Genomic DNA, 19,462 nt, shown 5'->3' with positions numbered 1-19,462 from the left:
GTTTTCGTGGGAGAAAGGAGAATATTGAAGATGTAGCAGTAGGAAGAACATTGTGTGTGCCCTTTGAACTCATCACTTTGGCCGTTTTGTAGTAATTCCTGCTGGTGTTTTTTTCCTGTGCCAAGTTTCTTTTTTTTACAAGGTTGTAGTCATAATGTAAATATGGGCTTGTACTCTGCCCTTATCACCTCCTTTTATCTGATAAGCATGTTTTTCATGTTATTACATAAGGATATTGGTGATTCTATCAAATTCCGTAAGAAAATCTAGGTGTTCTTATTTCCCTGTATAATAAAATTTTAGTCCATAGCTAAACTGCTGTTCTTATCTTTGTCCTGCCAGACTATGTCTTGTGATAATAAAGAATATATATATATATATATATATTTTTTTTTTTTTTTTTTTTTTTTCAGAGCTAGGAATCAAACTCAGGGTCTCTACATGGTGGGCAAGTGGTCTACCACTGAGCCATGTCCCCAGCCATGATAATAAAGAATTTTTGAAATGCATGTATCATATTAATTAAAACATAAATCACTGGCAAAATTATGAAGTTTTAAAGGACTTCCAAAAGATTATTTCTCGGGGACCATAATTCAATCTATCTAGTGCTGATCCTTGAGAGACTTGTCTTAGTAAAATTGTTTTCAACATCTTAAACCATTTGTGACTGGATTTTGTTGTGAGAAGCCTCCATCTATCCATTCATCCAATCATCTGTTCATTCATCCGGTATTGTTGAAGTCTCAATAAAGAATTTAAACTGCTAGTAATGGGTTGAGATATATACAAAGATTATACAGAATGAAGAAGACTGTTAAGCTTCAGTAGTATTCATAGAAAAGACTACATGCTCTGGAAAGCGAGATGCATTATTACTAACTTGTGCATGAGTTGATCAATACAGTTTAAGGACATGGTACTCAAACAGGTTTTGGAAAATGAGTAGAAGTTGAAGGTTTTTGAAATGTGCTGTCATCGATTTCCCTGCCTCACTTTCTAGGTGATGCTTTATGTGGGTACAAGTTTGAAATCAATCATTCTGAAATTTTTTGGTGCTTTAAGATAAATTCTACTGAAATTTTGACTTTTTAAAGTCAAAGCTTTAATAAATTACCAATTCTTTTAAGAGTGTCTTCAGTTTGAGACTGGCAGTTCCTTTTTGTATCAATGGACTTGAGAATAATGTATTCCTACTTGAGATTGTAATTGTTTTCTAATGTGGATAATTTAATTTCATACTACTCATTTTTAAATTTAGCTTATTCAAGAGCTACTGTATTTGAAAGTGCTAAACTGCATTTAAACTTTAAATGTATTACATAACACAAACTTCATCTTTTATTGGGCAGTAACAGGAGCTTTTCATTGGCTATTTTTGAAATTTTTAGAAAGTCGTGATGGTAACTGGCAAGGTAAGTTGACTTTTGTTACCCAATTTTTCATCATGGAATTTGCAGTGCTGCACAGGTTTCTAGTTTGCAGAATAGGAGTCGATATTTATTTTTTTCGTCTCAACTCCTTGAACCCTGTTTTTTTTTTTTGGCAGCATTGGGAATGGAACCCATGGCCTGGCACATGCTGGGCAAGTACTCTGCCACTGAGTTATTTATATCCCCAGCCCTTTTTAAATATTTCGAGACAGGGTCTTGCCCAGTTGCTGAGGCTGACCTAAAACTTGAAATCCTGCCTCAGCCTCTGGAATCACTGGGATTACAGGTGTGTCCACCACACCCAACTCCGTACTTTGTGTTTGATAGGCGTTCAATTGGCAGACGTAAATTTTGTGCCCGAGATTTGCTTTTCCTTTTTTTTTTTTTTTTAGCTGCCCGTTATGCTCTGCAGTGTGTTCATATTCTGTTATGTAGTACGTTTGCACCCTTATTGTGACCTATGAAGTCTTAGGGAAGATAAATTTGAATGCTAAAATCTGTGTTAATTTATGTGCATCCAGATAATTTTGTTTAGTTGATATTTCATTTGGTTATTTTTTTTTTCAGAGCTCATTTAACTTAGATTTTCAAGGTTTGCTATTAGAGAAATGCCATAAACTTAATTTGTGTACTCCAGGAAAGGCAAATGGAACATCAAATGGAGATCAATAAAAATGACATTTCAAAATGCTAGCCTGCAATTTGTGAATCATGCTGAGCCATTCGCAGAATGAATTTCCTCTCCCCCCAGGGCATGTGCTGTAAATACGAATAAGATGGGGAGCGAGCACTGAGTAATCCTTAGTGCTTAACAGTCTCATGTTTTTTCTACCAAACTTAAAAAGCCTGTGTCTGAATGTTAAATTTCAAGTAGTATGTTGAATGATGATGCTGTGAATTTGAAGGGCGATATATGCACCAGATCCCAGTTTATCTTTTGGCAAGAAAAGTTTAATAAACTAGCAGGAAAGCTTTCCGAAGGGCAATTTGGAAATACTTGAAGGAGGAATCAGCAAGGTCCAGAGATGCATCGTGTACGTGGAGGTTCATTTAGTGCTGCACTTTTCCTCCTTTTAAAAACGATTAAACTTAGATCCCTATGTGGGTGAATCATTCCACCCATGCATCCTGGCCTCAAACTTTCTTTCCTTTTCTCCGGGTGGTTTTGGGGCTTCTTCCTTCATCTGGTATTACAGGTGTGCTGCGTAGTCCTTTTGACCAGGTTTGCGTATCAGAATCTGATATAACTTCATCTATGCTACCTGTTGAAGGGACCTTCCTCTTTTCTCAGGTCCTGCAAAGCCCGATAGCTGTGCTCACTGCTTCCACAAGAGCAGATCCTTCTCCAGTACCAAATGTACGACCTGCTGCTGTGTGTGGTTGCTCACTGCATGCACAATAACGTGTTTTATACTGATACGGGGGGCGTGGCAGAGAACTCTCCCTGTGATTCTGGGGGTGCACAGAGCTGCCTGGAGACAGCACAGCGTCTGGAGCCAGGACCAAGTTTGCATGTGGACAGACAGTTGAACTGCGCCACGCCATCTGCCTGGCTGATGGCAGTTATCAATCATACCCGATATCATGCACACGAAAAAGTGAAAAAGTACGCATCTTGGAAGTGATGAAATTGGGTGGTTGGATCTTGCTTTGTGATCCAGTCTGACAGGCTTTGGTAGACCTACCAGATGTGGGTGGTCTTCGTTTTGCTACACGATCTTATGCTTTCTTTTTGCTGCTTCTTATTCTCTTTCACCTGTAATCTGTTTTCTTTTTTCATGAGGTTTCTTGGATGTTTTGTTCTAGTGTTGCCTTTGTAACTTTCTATACCATGTTTAATCCTTTTCTCTTTTGTCTCCATTCCTCTAAAAAAAAAAAGAGAAAGGACGGACATGGTATATCTCTTCTTCCTATCTTTCCTCCTCTATAACTACTGCTGATTTTAATTATTTATTTGCAGGGTTAACTTTTATGCCTTTTAATATTGCTTTTAACTCTTTTTTTTAAAATTATTTTTTAGTTGTAGGTGGACACAATACCTTTATTTATTTTTTAAATTTATTTTTATGTGGTGCTGAGGATCAAATCCAGTGCCTCACATGTGCTAGGCAGGTGCTTTATCATTGAACCACAACCCCAGCCTTTAACTCTTTTTTAAGTTGATTTTCAGTTTTCGATTTTATCTTTTGGCCCATGACTCATTTTAGAACATGAGAAAGTCACCATGCTTACGCTAGCTCATGCCTTCCCCTCTCCTTTCATTTGGATTTGTCTCACATTTTGTCCCTTAGCTGTAACCCCTCATTTGTCTGTTCTGATTCTGGCTAAGTGGATTCAGGGCCCACTGGTCGCCTCTTGACTGCAGTTTCTTCATTCATCTTCTATTTGGCTGAAATTCAAAGCAGTATTTACTTTCTAAAGTCTTTTATTAATCAAAAAGTTTTAGAGAAAAATCTATATGTGGCTACTGTGATTCCATTTATGCGAAACATCCAGAATATGAAAAAGTGTGGAGACAGAAAGTGAATTGTTGTCACTAAGGGTGTGTGTTGAGGGGGATGGGACACAGGAACAGTTACTGACAGGAGGAGGTTTCTTTTTGAGGTAATGAAAACGTTCTGGAATTAGATTGTGGCATCCTGGCACTACCTTGTGAATATACTAAACATCACTGAATCATACACTGTACAAAAGTGAATTGTGTAGTATGTGAATTATGTCTGAATAAAAATCAGTCTGTTTCAGTAGAAACCAAGCATTCTGTGAGGCTGGGTAAAGTAACCAAGACCCCTGTCTCCACGCCTGCCTTCTCCCTAAAGAGGCAGCTGTGGTCAGCTCTTCTGGCTCATGCTTTTAGAATTCACCATCCAATCTTTACTTCCTTTTATATAACATGAAAGGCAGAAAATCTCTAGTTGTTTGCTTTTGTGATTTTTTTTCTTTGTTTTTTTCATATTGGGGACTGAACCTAAGGGCACTTTATCACTGTGCTACATCCCCAGCTCTTTTACACATTTTTTTGCGATAGGTTCTTGCTAAGTTAGAGCCTCACTAAGTTGCTGAGGCTGCCCTTGAACTTGGAATCCTCCTGCCTCAGCCTCCTGAGTTGCTGGGATTACAGATGTGTGCCTCCACACCTGGCCACTCTTTGTGTTACTAAGATTGATCATGCGTTCAGGTATCAGCCAATCCACCCCAGCCATTATAATTATAAAGCTCACCATCATCCTTTCTCCTGGTGATTTTTGAGGTAATTGTGATCAGTACCTAGAGACTAAATGGTCAAAAAATCTGATCATCACTTAATGTGTTGATGAGCTAGAGTTCTTTTATAAAGAAACTTTGTTTCATGAACTCTTAGCCTTCCCTGTTACAGGTCACATGGGAAGAGACAAGATAATTGTTTAATTTTTTCCTTCCTGTTCTTTTGTTTTGTTTTGTTTTTTGCAGTGCTGGGGATACTATTCGGGCTTGTGTGTGTGCTAAGCATATACTTAACCACTGAACTATAACCAGGTTTTAGAATCATTGTTTGGTACTCCAGCCACTTCCGATGTTAACTAATCAGGGTCATCGTTCTATTGTTTTTATCACTGTGGAAACATATATTTTAAAAATTTGTATTTTTTTAAGTTCATTGAAATCATCCTTCTTTTTAATATAGCACTTTTTAAATTGGATTCAACTTTTCCAAGATGATGGCATCATATGTAGGGTGACTGTATAATCTTAATTCTAATCTGGACTCTCTGAGAGTGAAAGGGGCACTAACCAGGTAGAACTCCAGGATGGCAGAGGTAAGCTGGAACTGACCTGGAAAAGCAGGGATTTCTGGTCATTAGTGATTTGTGGGTTGTTAGGGGGCACTTAACTTTTTATTTTCATCTTTACTGAGGTACAATAATTTGTAAAATAAATCTCATGTATTTAAAATGTACAGTTCAGTGAATCTTGACAAGGATCTACTTGTGAAGCTGTCACCAGGGCCAGGATAGTGAAGATAACCATGACACCCCCAGTTTCTTCCTGCTCCATTGTCCCATGTCCCTTCACCTTCAGGGACCCCATCAACCACTGATTCGCTTATTGTCACTAGAGATTACTTTCCATTTTCTTGAAATTGATACAAGTGAGAGCATAACAGTTTGTACTTTTTTTTTTTTTTTTTTTTTTTAATGAGACTTGTGTTCCTTGACTTAGAATCATTTTTTTGTTTGGTTTTAAAGTTTGTCTATGTTGATGGATTTGTCAGTTGTTCCTTTTATGCCCCAGTTAGATTCCATTGTATGGACCTATCTGTTCACCTGTTTGTAGACATTTAGGTTTCCTCCAGTGATGTATTCCTACAAATAAAGCTTCTGTGAACTCTCGTTTGTAAGTCTTTGTATGGATTCACACTTTTCTTTCTTTTGAGTAAATAGCTAGGAGTTGCATACGTGAATCATGTGACATTCAACTTTTTACAAATGGCCAAACTTTTTCCACTGCCATTTTACATTCCCAACAGCAGTGTATGAAGATTCCAGTTTCTAACATCTACAACATGTATTATTATCTATTTTTAAAATTCTAGTTTTTGAAATGATATGACATTGTGGTTTTGCTTTGTTTTTATGGTGTTGAGCATCTTTTCGTGGTGCTTATTAGCTGTTTGTGTATTGTCTTTGGAGAAATACCTATTTAGTTCCTTGCTGTTTAAGTTTTTTAAAAAAATGTAATTTTTAGTTGTAGATGGACACGATACATTTTATTTATTTATTTTTATGTGGTGTTGAGGATCGAACTCACACGTGCTAGGCAAGTGCTTTACCACTGAGCTACAACCCCAGCCCTCCTTCCTGTTTTTAATTGGACTAATTGCCTTAACATAATATTCTCTAGTTCCATCCATTTACCAGCAAATGTCATAATTTCATTCTTCTTTTTTTGCGGTGCTGGGGATTGAACCCAGGGCCTTGTGCTTGGGAGGCAGGCACTGTACCAACTGAGCTATATCCCCAGCCCATTTCATTCTTTAAGACTGAGTAATATACCATTGTGTATATATACCACATTTTCTTTATCCATTCATCTGTCGAAGGGCACCTAGGTTGGTTCCATAGCTTAGCTATTGTGAATTGAGCTGCTATAAATATTCATGTGGCTGTGTCACTGTAGTATGCTGATTTTAAGTCCTTTGGGTATAAACTGAGGATGGGATGACTAGGTCAAATGGTGGTTCCAACCAAGTTTTCTAAGGAATGTCCATTCTGCTTTTCAGAGTGGTTCCACCAATTTGCAGTCTCACCAGCAATGTGTGAATGTGCCTTTCCCCCCACATCTTCACCAGTATTTATTGTTGCTTGTATTCTTGATGATTGCCATTCTGACTGGAGTGAGATGAAATCTCAGTATAGTTTTGATTTGCATTTTTCTAATTGTTAGAGATAATGAACATTTTTTTCATATATTTGTTGATTGATTGTATTTCTTCTGTGAAGTGTCTGTTTAGTTCCTTTGCCCATTTGTTGATTGGGTTATTTGGTTTCTTTGGTGTTAAGTTTTTTGAGTTCTTTATATATCTTGGAGATAATTGCTCTATCTGAGGTGCATGTGATATTTTTTACCATTCTCTTTCTTCGTGTTATTGATTGTTTCCTTTGCTGCTAAAGAAGCTTTTTAGTTTGAATTCATCCCATTTATTGTTTCTTGATTTTATTTTTTGTGCTTTAGGAGTCTTGTTAAGGAAGTCAGTTCCTAAGCCAACATGGTGGAAATTTGGGCCTACTTTTTCATCTGTTAGACACAGGCTCTTTGTTCTAGTGCCTAAACTTTGAGTTGATTTTTGTGCAGGATGAGAGATAAGGGTTTAATTTCATTTTGCTACATATGGATTTCCAGTTTTCTCAGCACCATTTGTTGAATAGGGTATCTTTTCTCCAATGTATGTTTTTAGTGCCTTTGTTTAATATGATATAACTGTATCAATGTGGGTTTGTCTCTGTGCCTTCTATTCTGTACCATTGGTCTATGCATCTGTTTTGGTGCCAATACCATGCTGTTATTAGGACTCTGTAGTATAGTTTAAAATCTGGTATTATGATGGTATTGTGATGCTTCCTGTTTCATTTTTTCTTGCCAAGGAATGCTTTGGCTATTCTAGGTCTCTTATTTTTCCAAATGAATTTCATGATTGCTTTTTTTCTAGTTCTATGAAGAATGTCATTGAGATTTTAGTAGGAATTGCAATAAATCTCTATAACACTTTTGGTAGTATGGCCATTTTGACATTGTTAATTCTGCCTATGTCTGTTTAGTTCCTTGCTGTTTTTAATTGGACTAATTGTCTTTTTATTACCAAGTTTTATTCTTTATATGTTGTAATATAATTCTTTTATCCAATGTATTATCTGCAAATATCCCCCCCCCCCTTTTTTTTTGTACTGGGGATTGAACTCAGGGGTACTCAGCCACTGAGCCACATCCCCAGCCCTGTTGTATTTTATTTAGAAACAGGGTCTCACTGAGTTGCTTAGCACCTTGCTGTTGCTGAGGCTGGATTTGAACTTGAGATCCTCCTACCTCAGCCTCCTGAGCTTCTGGGATTGTAGGTGTCTGCCACTGTGCCCAGCTATCTCTCCTGTTTTTGAGTTGCCTTTTCACTTTCTTGATAGTGTTCTTTGCTGCTGAAAAGTTTTAAATTTTGATTAATTTTTCCTTTGTTGCTTATGGTGTGTGTGTGTGTGTGTGTGTTTGTTCGTTTATTTATTGTGCCTGGAATTGAACCCAGTGCCTCCTGTGTGTTAAGTATATACTGAGCTTCATCCAAAGCCCCTTATAATAATATCTTTTGAAGAAGTTCAGTTCATCGATTTTTTTTTTCTTTTATATTTTGTGCTTGTGTTCTATTGAAGAAATCTTTTGGTGCACACCTATATAATCCCAGCAACTCGGGAAGCTAAGGAAGGAGGATTGCAAATTCAAGGCCAGTCTTGGCAATTTAGTGAGACCCTGTCTCAAAATAAAAAATAAAGAGGGCTGGGGATTTAGCTCAGTTGTAGAGTGCCTGAGTTTAATTCCAAGTACCACAAAAACAAAAACAAAACCAACCAACTAACCAACCAATCAAACAAACAAAAAAACCCTGCCAAATCTAGTCATTATTATTTTCTCCTATGTTTTCTTCTAGGAAGATTATCTCTTTAGGTCTTAGTCTTAGGTCTGTTACTTCATCACATCTGCAGTCTCTTTTGTCACATAATGTGTTCACAAGTTCTCTGTGAGGTTGTAGACATCTTTGATGGGCCGTGGGGGATGGGGATGATTCAGCTAGTTACAGTACCTTTGTAAAATCCAGCTGATAATATGTGTGTGGCACCCTCTGGACTTTGTTCTTTTCCTTTGACTTCTGTGTATATTTTCACATTAATACCATATTGTTTTGTTTTGTTCATCATAAGCCTTGAAATCAGGTAGCTTAAGTCTTCTAACTTTGTCCTTAAGTTTATAGAGTAGTTTGGGTTATTTAGTTCCTTTTCATTTTCATATTAATTTTAGACTGAGTTTTTCAGTTTCTACAAAAAGCCTTGTTGGGATATGATTGAGATTGTGTTGATTTTGTAGATAAATTTGGGGAGAATTGACATCATAATAATACTCAGTTTTCTCCATGGTTTATCTTTCTTGTTACTATTCATCTTTAATTTTCCTCTATGGTGTTTTTAATTTTCAGTGTACTGGAGTTGTACATCTTTTGTCAGCTTTGTTCTTAGTAAAAGGGCTACATTCCCAGCCCTTTTTATTTTGAGATGGGGTCTCTTTGAGTTGCCCAGGCTGGCCTCAAATTTGCCATCCCTCTGCCTCGCCTTCTGAGGGAGGGATTTTAGGTGTGTGCCACCACCCTAGCCTTTATATATTTTAATGCTGTTTTAAATAGTATTCTTTTCAAATTTCAGTTTCTGATTGTCTATTGCTAGTCTGTAGCAGTACACTTGAATTTGCATATTGATCATTTATGCTGCAGCCTTGTTTATTTAGTAGTTTTAGCATCTGTTTTGAAGATTTCCTTAGGACTTTCTACATACACCATCATGTTGTCTGTGAATAAAGGTGTTCTAGTATTTCCTTTCCAGTCTCTGCCTTTTATTTCTTTATCTTGTTTTGTTAGATGGTGAGAAACCCTCGTCATGTTGAATAGGAGGTGAGAGCAGACATCTTTGCTTTGGTCCCGTCTTTCATTGGTATGATGCTAGTGGTGGGTTTTTCTTGGATGACCTTTATTAGACTGTAGATGTTCTCTTCTGTTTTTTCAAGAATGTTTACTATCATTGAATGATTTATTTTTCAAGGGCTCTTTTCTGTATCTGGTGTGTTGATTTTTCTTTTTTTTAAGAGTATTAATGGGGTGACTCCATTGATTGAATTCATTCATTAAAGCAACCTTGCATGCCAGCCTGCATTCCCACCTTACATTCCTAGATAAACTACATATATATATATATATATATATATTTTTTTTTTTTTTTTTTTTTTTTTTTTTTTTTTTTGTGGTACTGGGGATTGAACCCAGGGGATAAACTATATTTAGTCATGATTTATTACTTTTAAGTACATTGCTGGTTTTGATTTGGTAATAATTTTAATTGTTTTGAGTTTGTGTTCGTGAGGCATATTGATCTGTAGTTACAGTAGTTTTCTAATTTTGGTATTGGAGTAATGCTGGCCTCATGGAATGCATTGGGAAGTGTCTCCTCTTTTAGGTTTCTGGAAGCCTTTGTGTGGACTTGGTGTTTCTCCACTTTCCCTTGCTTGCATTGTTTTCAGTGGGAAACTTGATGTCATTCTTATCGTTCCTCTGTACATAAGGTGTCTTTTTTCCCTATAGTTTCTTTAAGGTTTTCTGTTTATCACTGAATTTGAATAATTATTTTATGTATCTTGTGGTTTCTTTTCATTTCTTGTGTTCGTGGTTGTCTGAGCTTGTTGGATCTTTTGATGAAATTTTAAAAATTTTCATCCGTAATATTTTCCAGAACTTCTGTTCTCCCCCATCTGGGAACTCCATTTGTACTTTTTGAGGCCCTTTGATGTTGTGTTTTGGGTAGCTTCTGACACCATTCCTTCACTTCAGGTCTTTTCTTCTGTAGGCCCTAAATTGCTGTTTATTTTTATTTTATATAGGGCTTTTTTTTCATCTGACAATTAAAAAAATTTTTTAAGTTAGATATGAGCCTTTGTTATATTTCCATGCAGAGATTTTATTTATGTATGTATTTATTTGTTATTATTATGTTTTGGTGTTGGGGATGGTGCTTGGGGCTTGGTGGGTGCTGAGCACTTGCTACGCCCCTAACCTGCAGCTGTCATGTCTTTCCTCTGCTTTCTTGAACACATGGAATGTAGTTACAGTAAGTGTCTCTGTTTCTGATTATGTTAGCCGTTATCTGTAGGTTGATTTGGATTGATTTATTTTTCCCTATAATCATAGTCATGTTTTCCTGTTTGCCTACCTGGGAATATTAGTTTTTGTGTGTGTGTGTGTGTGTGTGTGTGTGTGTGTGTGTTGGTGTAGACAGAGGTTTATTTAGAAATGTAGATACACACTCAAGGGAGAGTGCGGGCTGTCTCAAGAGTGAGAAGCAGCCTTACCTGATAATATCTGATTGGATGCTGGGAAGGTGAATTTTACCTTGTTGCATATTTGACATATTTTTTTTCCCTTTACATATTTTGACCTTTGGGGACACTATTACAATACTTTGTGGTAGTTTGATATTCTTCAGTAGGATCTCCCATACTTCATACAGGGTCCAGAACAGTTTGTCCACAGACGAGCCAGATCGGTAGGCCAACTCCAGCTATTTGCATTTAGTTTGTGGTTGCTTTGTGCTAGAACAACAAAATAGTTTTTACAGAGAGAATATATGGCCTGTCAAGCTCAAAATATTTCCTTTACAGAAAAAGTGTGCTTGGCCTGCTTTTGAAAAACTTGTTTTTTTTAGACAGGACAGAGCAGTTCCAGGGCTGTTTTTCTTTTTCTTTTTTCCCCTTCCTCCCCTCCCCTCCTGCCCTCTCTCACTCCCTTCCTTCCCGTACTAGGATTAAACCTAGTAGTGCCCTGAGTTCTGTCTCAAGCCCTTTTAATTATTAATTTATTATTAATTTTGAGACAGGATCTCACTGAGTTGCCTGGGCTGGTCTTGAACTTGTGACCTTCCTGCCTCAGCCTCCCAAATCACTGGGATCACGGGCGTGCACCAGGGTGCCTGCTTGGGACGTCTTTCTGCACCACTGGGGCAGGACCCTTCTGAGAACTTCACCCAATGCTTATACGTTTTGAGGTTTTCCCACTCTGGCTTGTCGGTAGACAAACGCACTCGGGCCCTGTATGAATATTCTGGCCCTTTTTCCTCTAGCTCCTTTCCAGTGGTTCTTTCCCTAGCCTTTGGCGTTTCTTCCCGTGCATGTGCGGCTCAGGACCAGCTGGAGACTGGGGCCATCGTCAGCACGCCTTGGAGTGTACTCCAGGCCCTGCGTCCCATCCTGCTGCTCCCTGAGTGCTCTGTCTTGACCTCCCCAGATTCTCCACTCAGGCGCATCAGTTCTTTGAGCTTTGCTTTGGGCTACCGATTTTGTCCAGGATCTTAAAACTGTTGTTTTGTATATTTTGTCTGCTTAAGAATTTTTTGAAAATTAAAAATTTTTCTTTTTTTGAGGGCTAGGATGATGAATCTAGCATCTGCTACTCTGTCAGGCTGAATGTGGAAATCTTCAACACACAACACCTAGTGTCGAGGGGAGTGGCAGTAAATGCAGGGTTTGTTGATGAGGAGGGGCTTCTGATTCTTCCCATTTGCATTTCATGTCTTGGGGCCCCTTTTTTCTACTGACATTCTTACTTTGAATTACTAAGAAGTTTCTTTTAATATCCCTCTCTTTTTCTTTCTAGTCATGGATAAATCTGTCAAAAGAACACTTATCATAGAAATAGAAACATTTAAATTGCTGGCACGGTAGCTGATTTCTTGGTGTTAGCCATTCGGAATATCTATTTGTCACTGCCATGGGTGCTTTGAAATGAAAATGCTTGGATGGAGTAAGTTTTAATACTCACCCAGGTCCTTGTTAAGTTTATAGGTTCTACGTTAGAGTTTCCAAATTTAGTTCCATTCCAACTACTGGACTCTTGTGCGACTGTAAGAGGCCTTTAGTGCCCTGCTTAACATGCTTGAATTTAGATATCTTTCGTCCTCTACGTTCCCAATAATCTTATTTTCCTTTTGTGTTCTTGTTCTGTTTTCATAGCTGGTATCACAGATACAAAATCAGCAATTTTAAAAACATACTGACATTGATTATTTTTTCTCTTCCATGATCTCTAATAAAATGAAGGGGGAAAAAGAAAAAAAGAAATGGTGACTTTGAAATCAAGTGCCAGGGTGACTTGCAAGAAAACATGTGGGATGTCCTGTACGGTCCTTTCTGAGGCTTTGCCTGTTGCCTTCTTTTAGGGTTTGAGCTTACTTCAGCCTTCGTCAGTTCTGCTAAGAGCAGAAGAGAATATCTTTTCTTTTAGGAGGTAATTTTTCTTGCTAAGTATGCTGTAAGACTTGAAGAATGATCTTAATTTCTCATTTTAAAATGACTGTCAACTTGAGCCAGACTGTTTAACACTTCAGAGTTAGAACACACGGGTTTGTCAATAAATTTAAACATGATAGTAGTTGCCATTACTACTAAGTTGTTTGAGTAATATATTATATTCACATTTTAAGTGGATATTGATCTTCATTCAGTGACTAAATTGGAGCATCTCAATTCTTATGAAATTGCTGATTCTTTTCCACTTTGTAGGTATATAGCCAGACATAAATTCTAGCCAACATTCCACAGATTTTTCTTACCTTTGCTTCTTTATGCAGTACTCTTTAGGAAATAAGAATATTTTTTGGGTACTAAAAATAGCAAAAATACATTGTCTTTATCACAACAAATCTAAAATATATTACTCTGTGTTTTATTGTGTCTTGAAGGTACTTGAGGTTTATTGAGTTGCCCTTGAGTCAGAGAAAGTTCTGTCAAAGCTGTCAGCAGTTGCTGTTACCAGATGACTGGGGGGATCATCGTGAGCATCAGGTGGTAGGTGATGTCTCTGTCACCCAGTTAAGAAGGCCCAGTCAGCTCCTTTATCCGTTGGTAAACAAGAAGACAAATGCCCAATACCTGTTTGCTGATCGGACCTGTCAGTTCCTGGCAGACCTCCTTTCTACCCTGGGATTCAGAAGAGTACTGTGTGTTGGAACACCAAGGTATGTTCTGTGATTGTTAAAAACTTTTTTATAGCACCACTGTTTAAACTGTGGGAACATGCATCGAGTCGTTACTTGCCATGTGCAGGGTAGGACCTTAATCTTTGAGTGTTGAAAGGAGGTGGAAAGCAGGGTCCCTCTCTTGAGTTTGCAACCTGTATTCCATTTGAGAGAAATCTCTGTCTGTTTCTTTTTGATATATGTGATAGGAAACACTTTCTGATTTGAGGTCTAAATTGTTTATAATATGAAATGTCTCTGTTTCAGATGAGTTCTACCCTTTTAAAAATATTTGCAAAACTGAAACTTTGGTTATGCCTGCCAGATTCTCCTTGGTGTTTCATTGAAATATCAGCGATATGGGAGAAAGTTAATGGGTTTTGTTGTCTGTTTGCCTATTAACTATGACATTTGTAATTTCTTACTGAATTTGCTTTTGCTAATTGCTTTAGGTTGCATGAACTGATCAGGTTGACAGAACCAGGTGATAAGAAGTCTAATATTAAAAGCCTTTTATTGGACATTGATTTTCGGTAGGTTTACAAAATATAATATTTATTCTCCTTCATTGTCTCCTGGTTTTTTTTTCTTTTTTCTCTTCTTAATTGTTTACTATCTGACACAAGTCTTTTTTTGTTTTTATTTTCAGCACTGGAATTGAACCCAGGTGTACTCTACCACTAAGCTATATCCCTAGCCCTTTTTAATTTTTACTTTTGAAACAAGGATCTTGCTGTGTTGCCAAGAATCTTAAACTTGAGATCCTTCTACTTCATTCTCCCAAGCTGCTGGGATTACCAGTGTGTGCCACCACACCTGACCTGACACAACTTTAATTAACAATTAGAGTACAAACAGAGAAACAAGATGTATCCCATTTGTTTACAATAAAAATGAATTTAAAAAAATTAGAAGTAGATTTTAGTTATGAAGCACCTTTTTAATCATGTAAACTCAACATGTGATCTTCCATATTTCAGTAGGGAGTCAATTGATTTTTCAAGCTAGTGTGCTTCCTAGATATTTCTCTATGAATGTGTTTAGTTGTCTGTGACATAGAGATGGATTCCTATTGAAGCAAGTTTCTTTGCATATACTTAAGGTCAAAGAAAAACTGAATTTCCTCATGCTTAATCAGATTTCTAGGATTTTGCTGAGTGCCACCTGTAATCCCAGTGATTTGGGAGCCTGAGGCAGGAGGAATACAAATTCAAGGCCATTCTCAGTAACTTAAAGAGAGACCCTAGGTAACTTAGCAAGACCCTGTTTCAAAATAAAGGTAAAATGGACTGGGGATGCAGCTGAGCACCCCTGGATTCAATCCCCTGTAAATACATACATACATACATACATACGTACATAATAAATAAAGATTTCTAGTACTTTGCTTCATCAGCAGATCCCTGAAGTGTGATCTGACATTTTAAAATACATTTTACCAGATGATGTCATATTGACTCACTGGATACATCCTAATGTGAAGGGAATGGACAGGTCTTGTGGCAGAGGACTGGCCAGCATCTGAGCCCTGTGGAAGAATGTGAGAATGAAGGGCCTCTGATGAGTTGGGACATACACGGTGAGGCAGATCGGGGAACCTGCGGGTCTCCCCCTCTGGTGGGCGTGTCCAAGATGCCTGCCTTTGGTTGATAACACATGCGCCTGTGTGCACCTGTTCTTTATGTAATTCTGTAGAACTGAAAATACTCCTCCTGGTTTCTGTAATTGTTTGAATTCCAGGAATCGTGGTGACTTTCTAAGACACTGTGCTCTTAGTGTCTTGTAATCTTTCAAAGATTCGAGAACAAGAATATGTTCTTGAATGTATTAATCGGCCATGGTGTATCTTTTTATTTAGATCCAATTGGAGCTTATTTGGTCAATATTCAGTATTTGTTTGTGAGAATCTATGAAATCAGATATGCTTTCTTTCCTTAAAAACAAGGCAGACAGATTTTTAAAGTGTAAAGTAGATTAAACAGTATAGCTTTTGTAATCTATTTTTCTTTAGACTTCTAAGTCATCTTTTTTTTTCTACTTTTCTTTCTTTCTGTTTATTTCCTGTGCTGAGAATCAAACTCAGGGGACCACACATGCTAGGCAAGTGCTCTTTGAACTACATCCCCAGTCCCTAAATCAGTTTTATATTGTCTGAAATAAGCAACTGCATTTTTCAGACCTTACCTATACTTTCTCATTCATTATTAACAGGATTTGCCTGTTGTCCACTCATTCCTTGTTAATAGGACTAGCACAGTTGACTAAAATCTGCTTGACATGAGTGATCCTTAGCAAAATGATAACACAGATTTCTTCTGAAGAACTTAATTTTTTAGAGTTGAAGTAGAATTCAGGTCATATTCTGCATTTTGCAATGTATATTAGAGTGGGTTTTGTGTGTATTCACTATGTTGTGGAACCATTATTACTACCTACTTCTAGAGTATTTCCAACACACTGAATATAAACCCTGTGTTCACTTACATGGCAACCACTTTTGCCTCCGTGGATTTTTCCGTTGTGGATGTTTGGTATGGAATCACTCATCAGTGACCTTTGTGTCTGACTTTTTTCAGTACTCATATGTTTCATGGTGTATAACAACTTCATTTCTTTTATAGCTGGGTAATATTCCATTGTACAGGTATAAAAGTTTTTTTAAAAAAATTCTGTATTCCTTTCCTAAAGTTAATATAAATGCATTATTTCAAAGGTAGGAGTTTAACCTTTGGGTTCTTATCATGTCAGTGGTAACAGTAGCGGGTATTTTTTACATTGCTTGTCACATGTCAGGCCTATTCTAACTCATTCTTCATAATATATAGGATCTTTGCTTTCTAGATGAGTAAACTGAGATACAAAAAGTGAAATAAAGTCACAGTTTATAAATGGCTAAGCAGGATTCAAACCCAAGCAGTCTGACTCTGGGAATGACTTTGCTTTTGAACTTGTGTATAAGCCTCTCTTATATAGTCCCTCCCTCTCTTGTCCTCCCTCTGTCTCTCCTTTTCTCTCTCTGTCCTCCTCTCTTGTCCCATAGAGGTTTTCAGACGAATCACTAACTGTTCCCAGGTTATTTGTATATTTAGAATAAGGTGCTCTTACTAGTGGGGAATCTTTGAATGTAGTTCCAGAAATCTGTTCATACGAAAGGGTCATTGGCCTGCACTCCTGGGGTCCAGTCCAGGCGAGAGCCGGAGCCTCCCCTCATGTCGTGATTCCCCATCTTTTTCTCCCGTTCTTCTTCTGCACGCTGGTTTTGCTCTGTAGACAGTTTTGCTTTGTACTTCTGGGAACCTTGCTGACGTCACTGTTAAGTGGGTGCAGTCTCAGCATACCAGTTTGATGGGAAGAAACCGTCCTTCTCAGGGGCTCTGGCAGCAGAACTCAGGGAGTGCTGGTAGCTGGGCTGGGGTCACAGCCATCACTGTGCCCTGGCCAGCCCTGGACCCGCCATGTGGAGTGGGTCATCCATAGGAAAGAGGTGTTTGACTGAAAGAGGGGAGAGTCAGTTGTTAGAAGAAAAAACAAAACAAAACCCAGATGTCCACAATTAAATAATTCAAGACCATATATACAGTTATCAAGAACACTCAAATTCCTACCTTTAGCACCTTTACTTCATTGAAAAGGGTACAGTGATATCTTTCTAATACTCTGTAGTTCTTTGAGTTTACATTTAAAGTTGTATGATGAGTTTAATTTCTTTTAAGGAAAGCTTTCTTTAAGAGAATTGTGACGGAGATGGGTATGATGTTATAGTTCTGTAATCCCAGCTACTCTGGAAACTGAGGCAGGAGGATTGCAAGTTTAAGGCCAACCTGGGCAACTCAGAAAGACAAAATTTTAAAAATAAGGAAAAAAAGGGCTGGAGATGTAGCTTGGTGGTAGACCACCCCTGGGTCTAATTCATGGTGTCCCCCACCTCTCGCAAGATAGTTGTGGTGGAATGATCTATGCAGAAACCACTAAGAAAATGCCTAGCATTTGTCAAACCCTGGGTTCAATCCCCAATAGCATCTCCCCCCAAAAAAGTATATGTGTGTGTGTGTGTGTTTACATGTGTAAATATATCATGTCTATGTAAATGTATTCTGTATATTTATATGTGTGTGTATATATACTATATGTGTGTATGTATATCTATATAATAATAACTTATAGATACACATACACACAAACACACACACCTATATAGTCACATCAAAGAAATAGTTCAAATTGTGGGATTATCTGGTTTATATTACCTTATTGTTTAAAGGAGAGCGATCTTTTATTCACCCACAACATTCTGGATTTTGTTTTTTAAACAATTTTAAGCATATAGACATTTTTAAAAAGTATTTTTTCCACTTGCTGTATTTTAGATATATTTAATTTAAAAATGCAGATATATGTCAACACTGACAAAACAGTATTTTTCAGTATATTGGTTATAGAACCATCATTACTAATTCTAGAACATTTTTATCACCTTTGAAAGAAATGCTCTTCCAGTGAGCAGCCTCTTCCCATTTGCTAAATCCCCAGCCTTTGGCAACCAGTGATCTACTATCTGTCTTTACAAATTTGCCTCTTCTGGGTATTTCATATAAGAGGGATCATACAGTGGGTGACCTTTTGAGTCTGGCAGCTTTCACTTAGCATAATGTTTTCAAGGTTCATCCATGTATCAGTACTACATTTCTCTTTTATGGGTAAATACCATTCCACTGTCTGGATATAGGGAGTTTTGTTTATCCATTGCTCTGGTTAGGGTGTTAAATATATCCAGAGGTTCATTTATTAAAGGCTTCATCTCCAGGGTGGTGCTACTGGGAACCTTTGTAGGAGTGGTCTAGTGGGAGTCCTTGGTGAGGGCTTGCCCTTGGAAGGCAGTTTCTGTGGGACCTCTTGGTATTTCTTACAGAGGGATTATCATAAAAGCCTGAATCTGCTCACCTACCCCCACTTCTGTTTTGATATGTAGTCAGTTGGTACATTGCCATCTCTTCCAGGAGATGATGTAGCTAAGAGGTGGCCACCAACTTGCTTTTAGCCTGCAAAACTGTGAGCTAAATAAACCTTTTTTTAAATTATAAAATGAGCTACCTCAGGTATTTCATTATAGTCACGCAAAGCTGACTAATCATTCATTCATCAGTTGATAGATATTTTGGTTGCTTCTACTTTTGACTATTATGAGTAATACTACTATGAATATTTATGTTAGTTTTATAATATTTTTGAAAAATAGACATGTTGTCAGATGTCTTGTGAATTGTTTTAATTTACTAGGTCTGCCAAAACCAAACACCACAGTCTGGGTGGCTTTACAACAGACATTTGTCCTCTCACAGTTTTGGATGCTGGGAGTCCATGATGAAGGTGTCAGCACATTTGGTTTCTCCTTGGTCCTCTCTGCTTGGCTTGCCTTGTCACTGCCTCCTCACATGGTCCTTAGTGCACACTCATCTTTGGTGTCCTTGAATGTCCAGATAATTTTCCTGTAAGGACAGTTAGATTGGGTTAGGGCCCACCTTTCTAAAGTTCTCATTTTAGCTTAAATACCTTTCTAAGGTTCTGTCACCAGTAGTCACATTTCAAGGTAATGGTTATTAGAACTTCATCATAAGAATTTTGAGAGGACACAAATCAGCCCATAACAGGCACACTGAGAAGTTAAATTGCTGGGTCATATGGTAACTTAACTCTGTTTAACATTTTTTTTTTTTTTTTTTTGTGATACTGATGATTGAACCC

General features: G+C 37.6%; 1 protein-coding gene across 7 annotated transcripts in view; it reads left to right on the top strand.

Moving 5' to 3' along the window:
* ZCCHC4 (zinc finger CCHC-type containing 4) overlaps positions 1-19,462 on the top strand; it is a 59,155-nt gene that overhangs the window by 5,195 nt on the left and 34,498 nt on the right. For 6 of the 7 annotated variants that reach the window (XR_013766126.1, XR_013766127.1, XM_079153488.1 and 3 more), the window contains exons 4-5: positions 13,445-13,720; positions 14,173-14,253. Coding sequence is in view for 5 of the 7 variants with exons in the window: in XM_079153488.1 (XP_079009614.1) it covers positions 13,445-13,720; positions 14,173-14,253 (357 nt within the window). In the remaining 2 variants the exon portion in view is untranslated. The remainder of the gene's footprint in view (positions 1-13,444; positions 13,721-14,172; positions 14,254-19,462) is intronic. The other variant, XM_079153490.1, reaches the window with a different exon arrangement.

This window comes from Sciurus vulgaris (assembly GCF_902686455.1).
Source record: "Sciurus vulgaris genome assembly, chromosome: 9".
Taxonomy (NCBI): Eukaryota; Metazoa; Chordata; class Mammalia; order Rodentia; family Sciuridae; genus Sciurus; species Sciurus vulgaris.
This window is presented reverse-complemented; position numbering and strand designations above follow the sequence as displayed.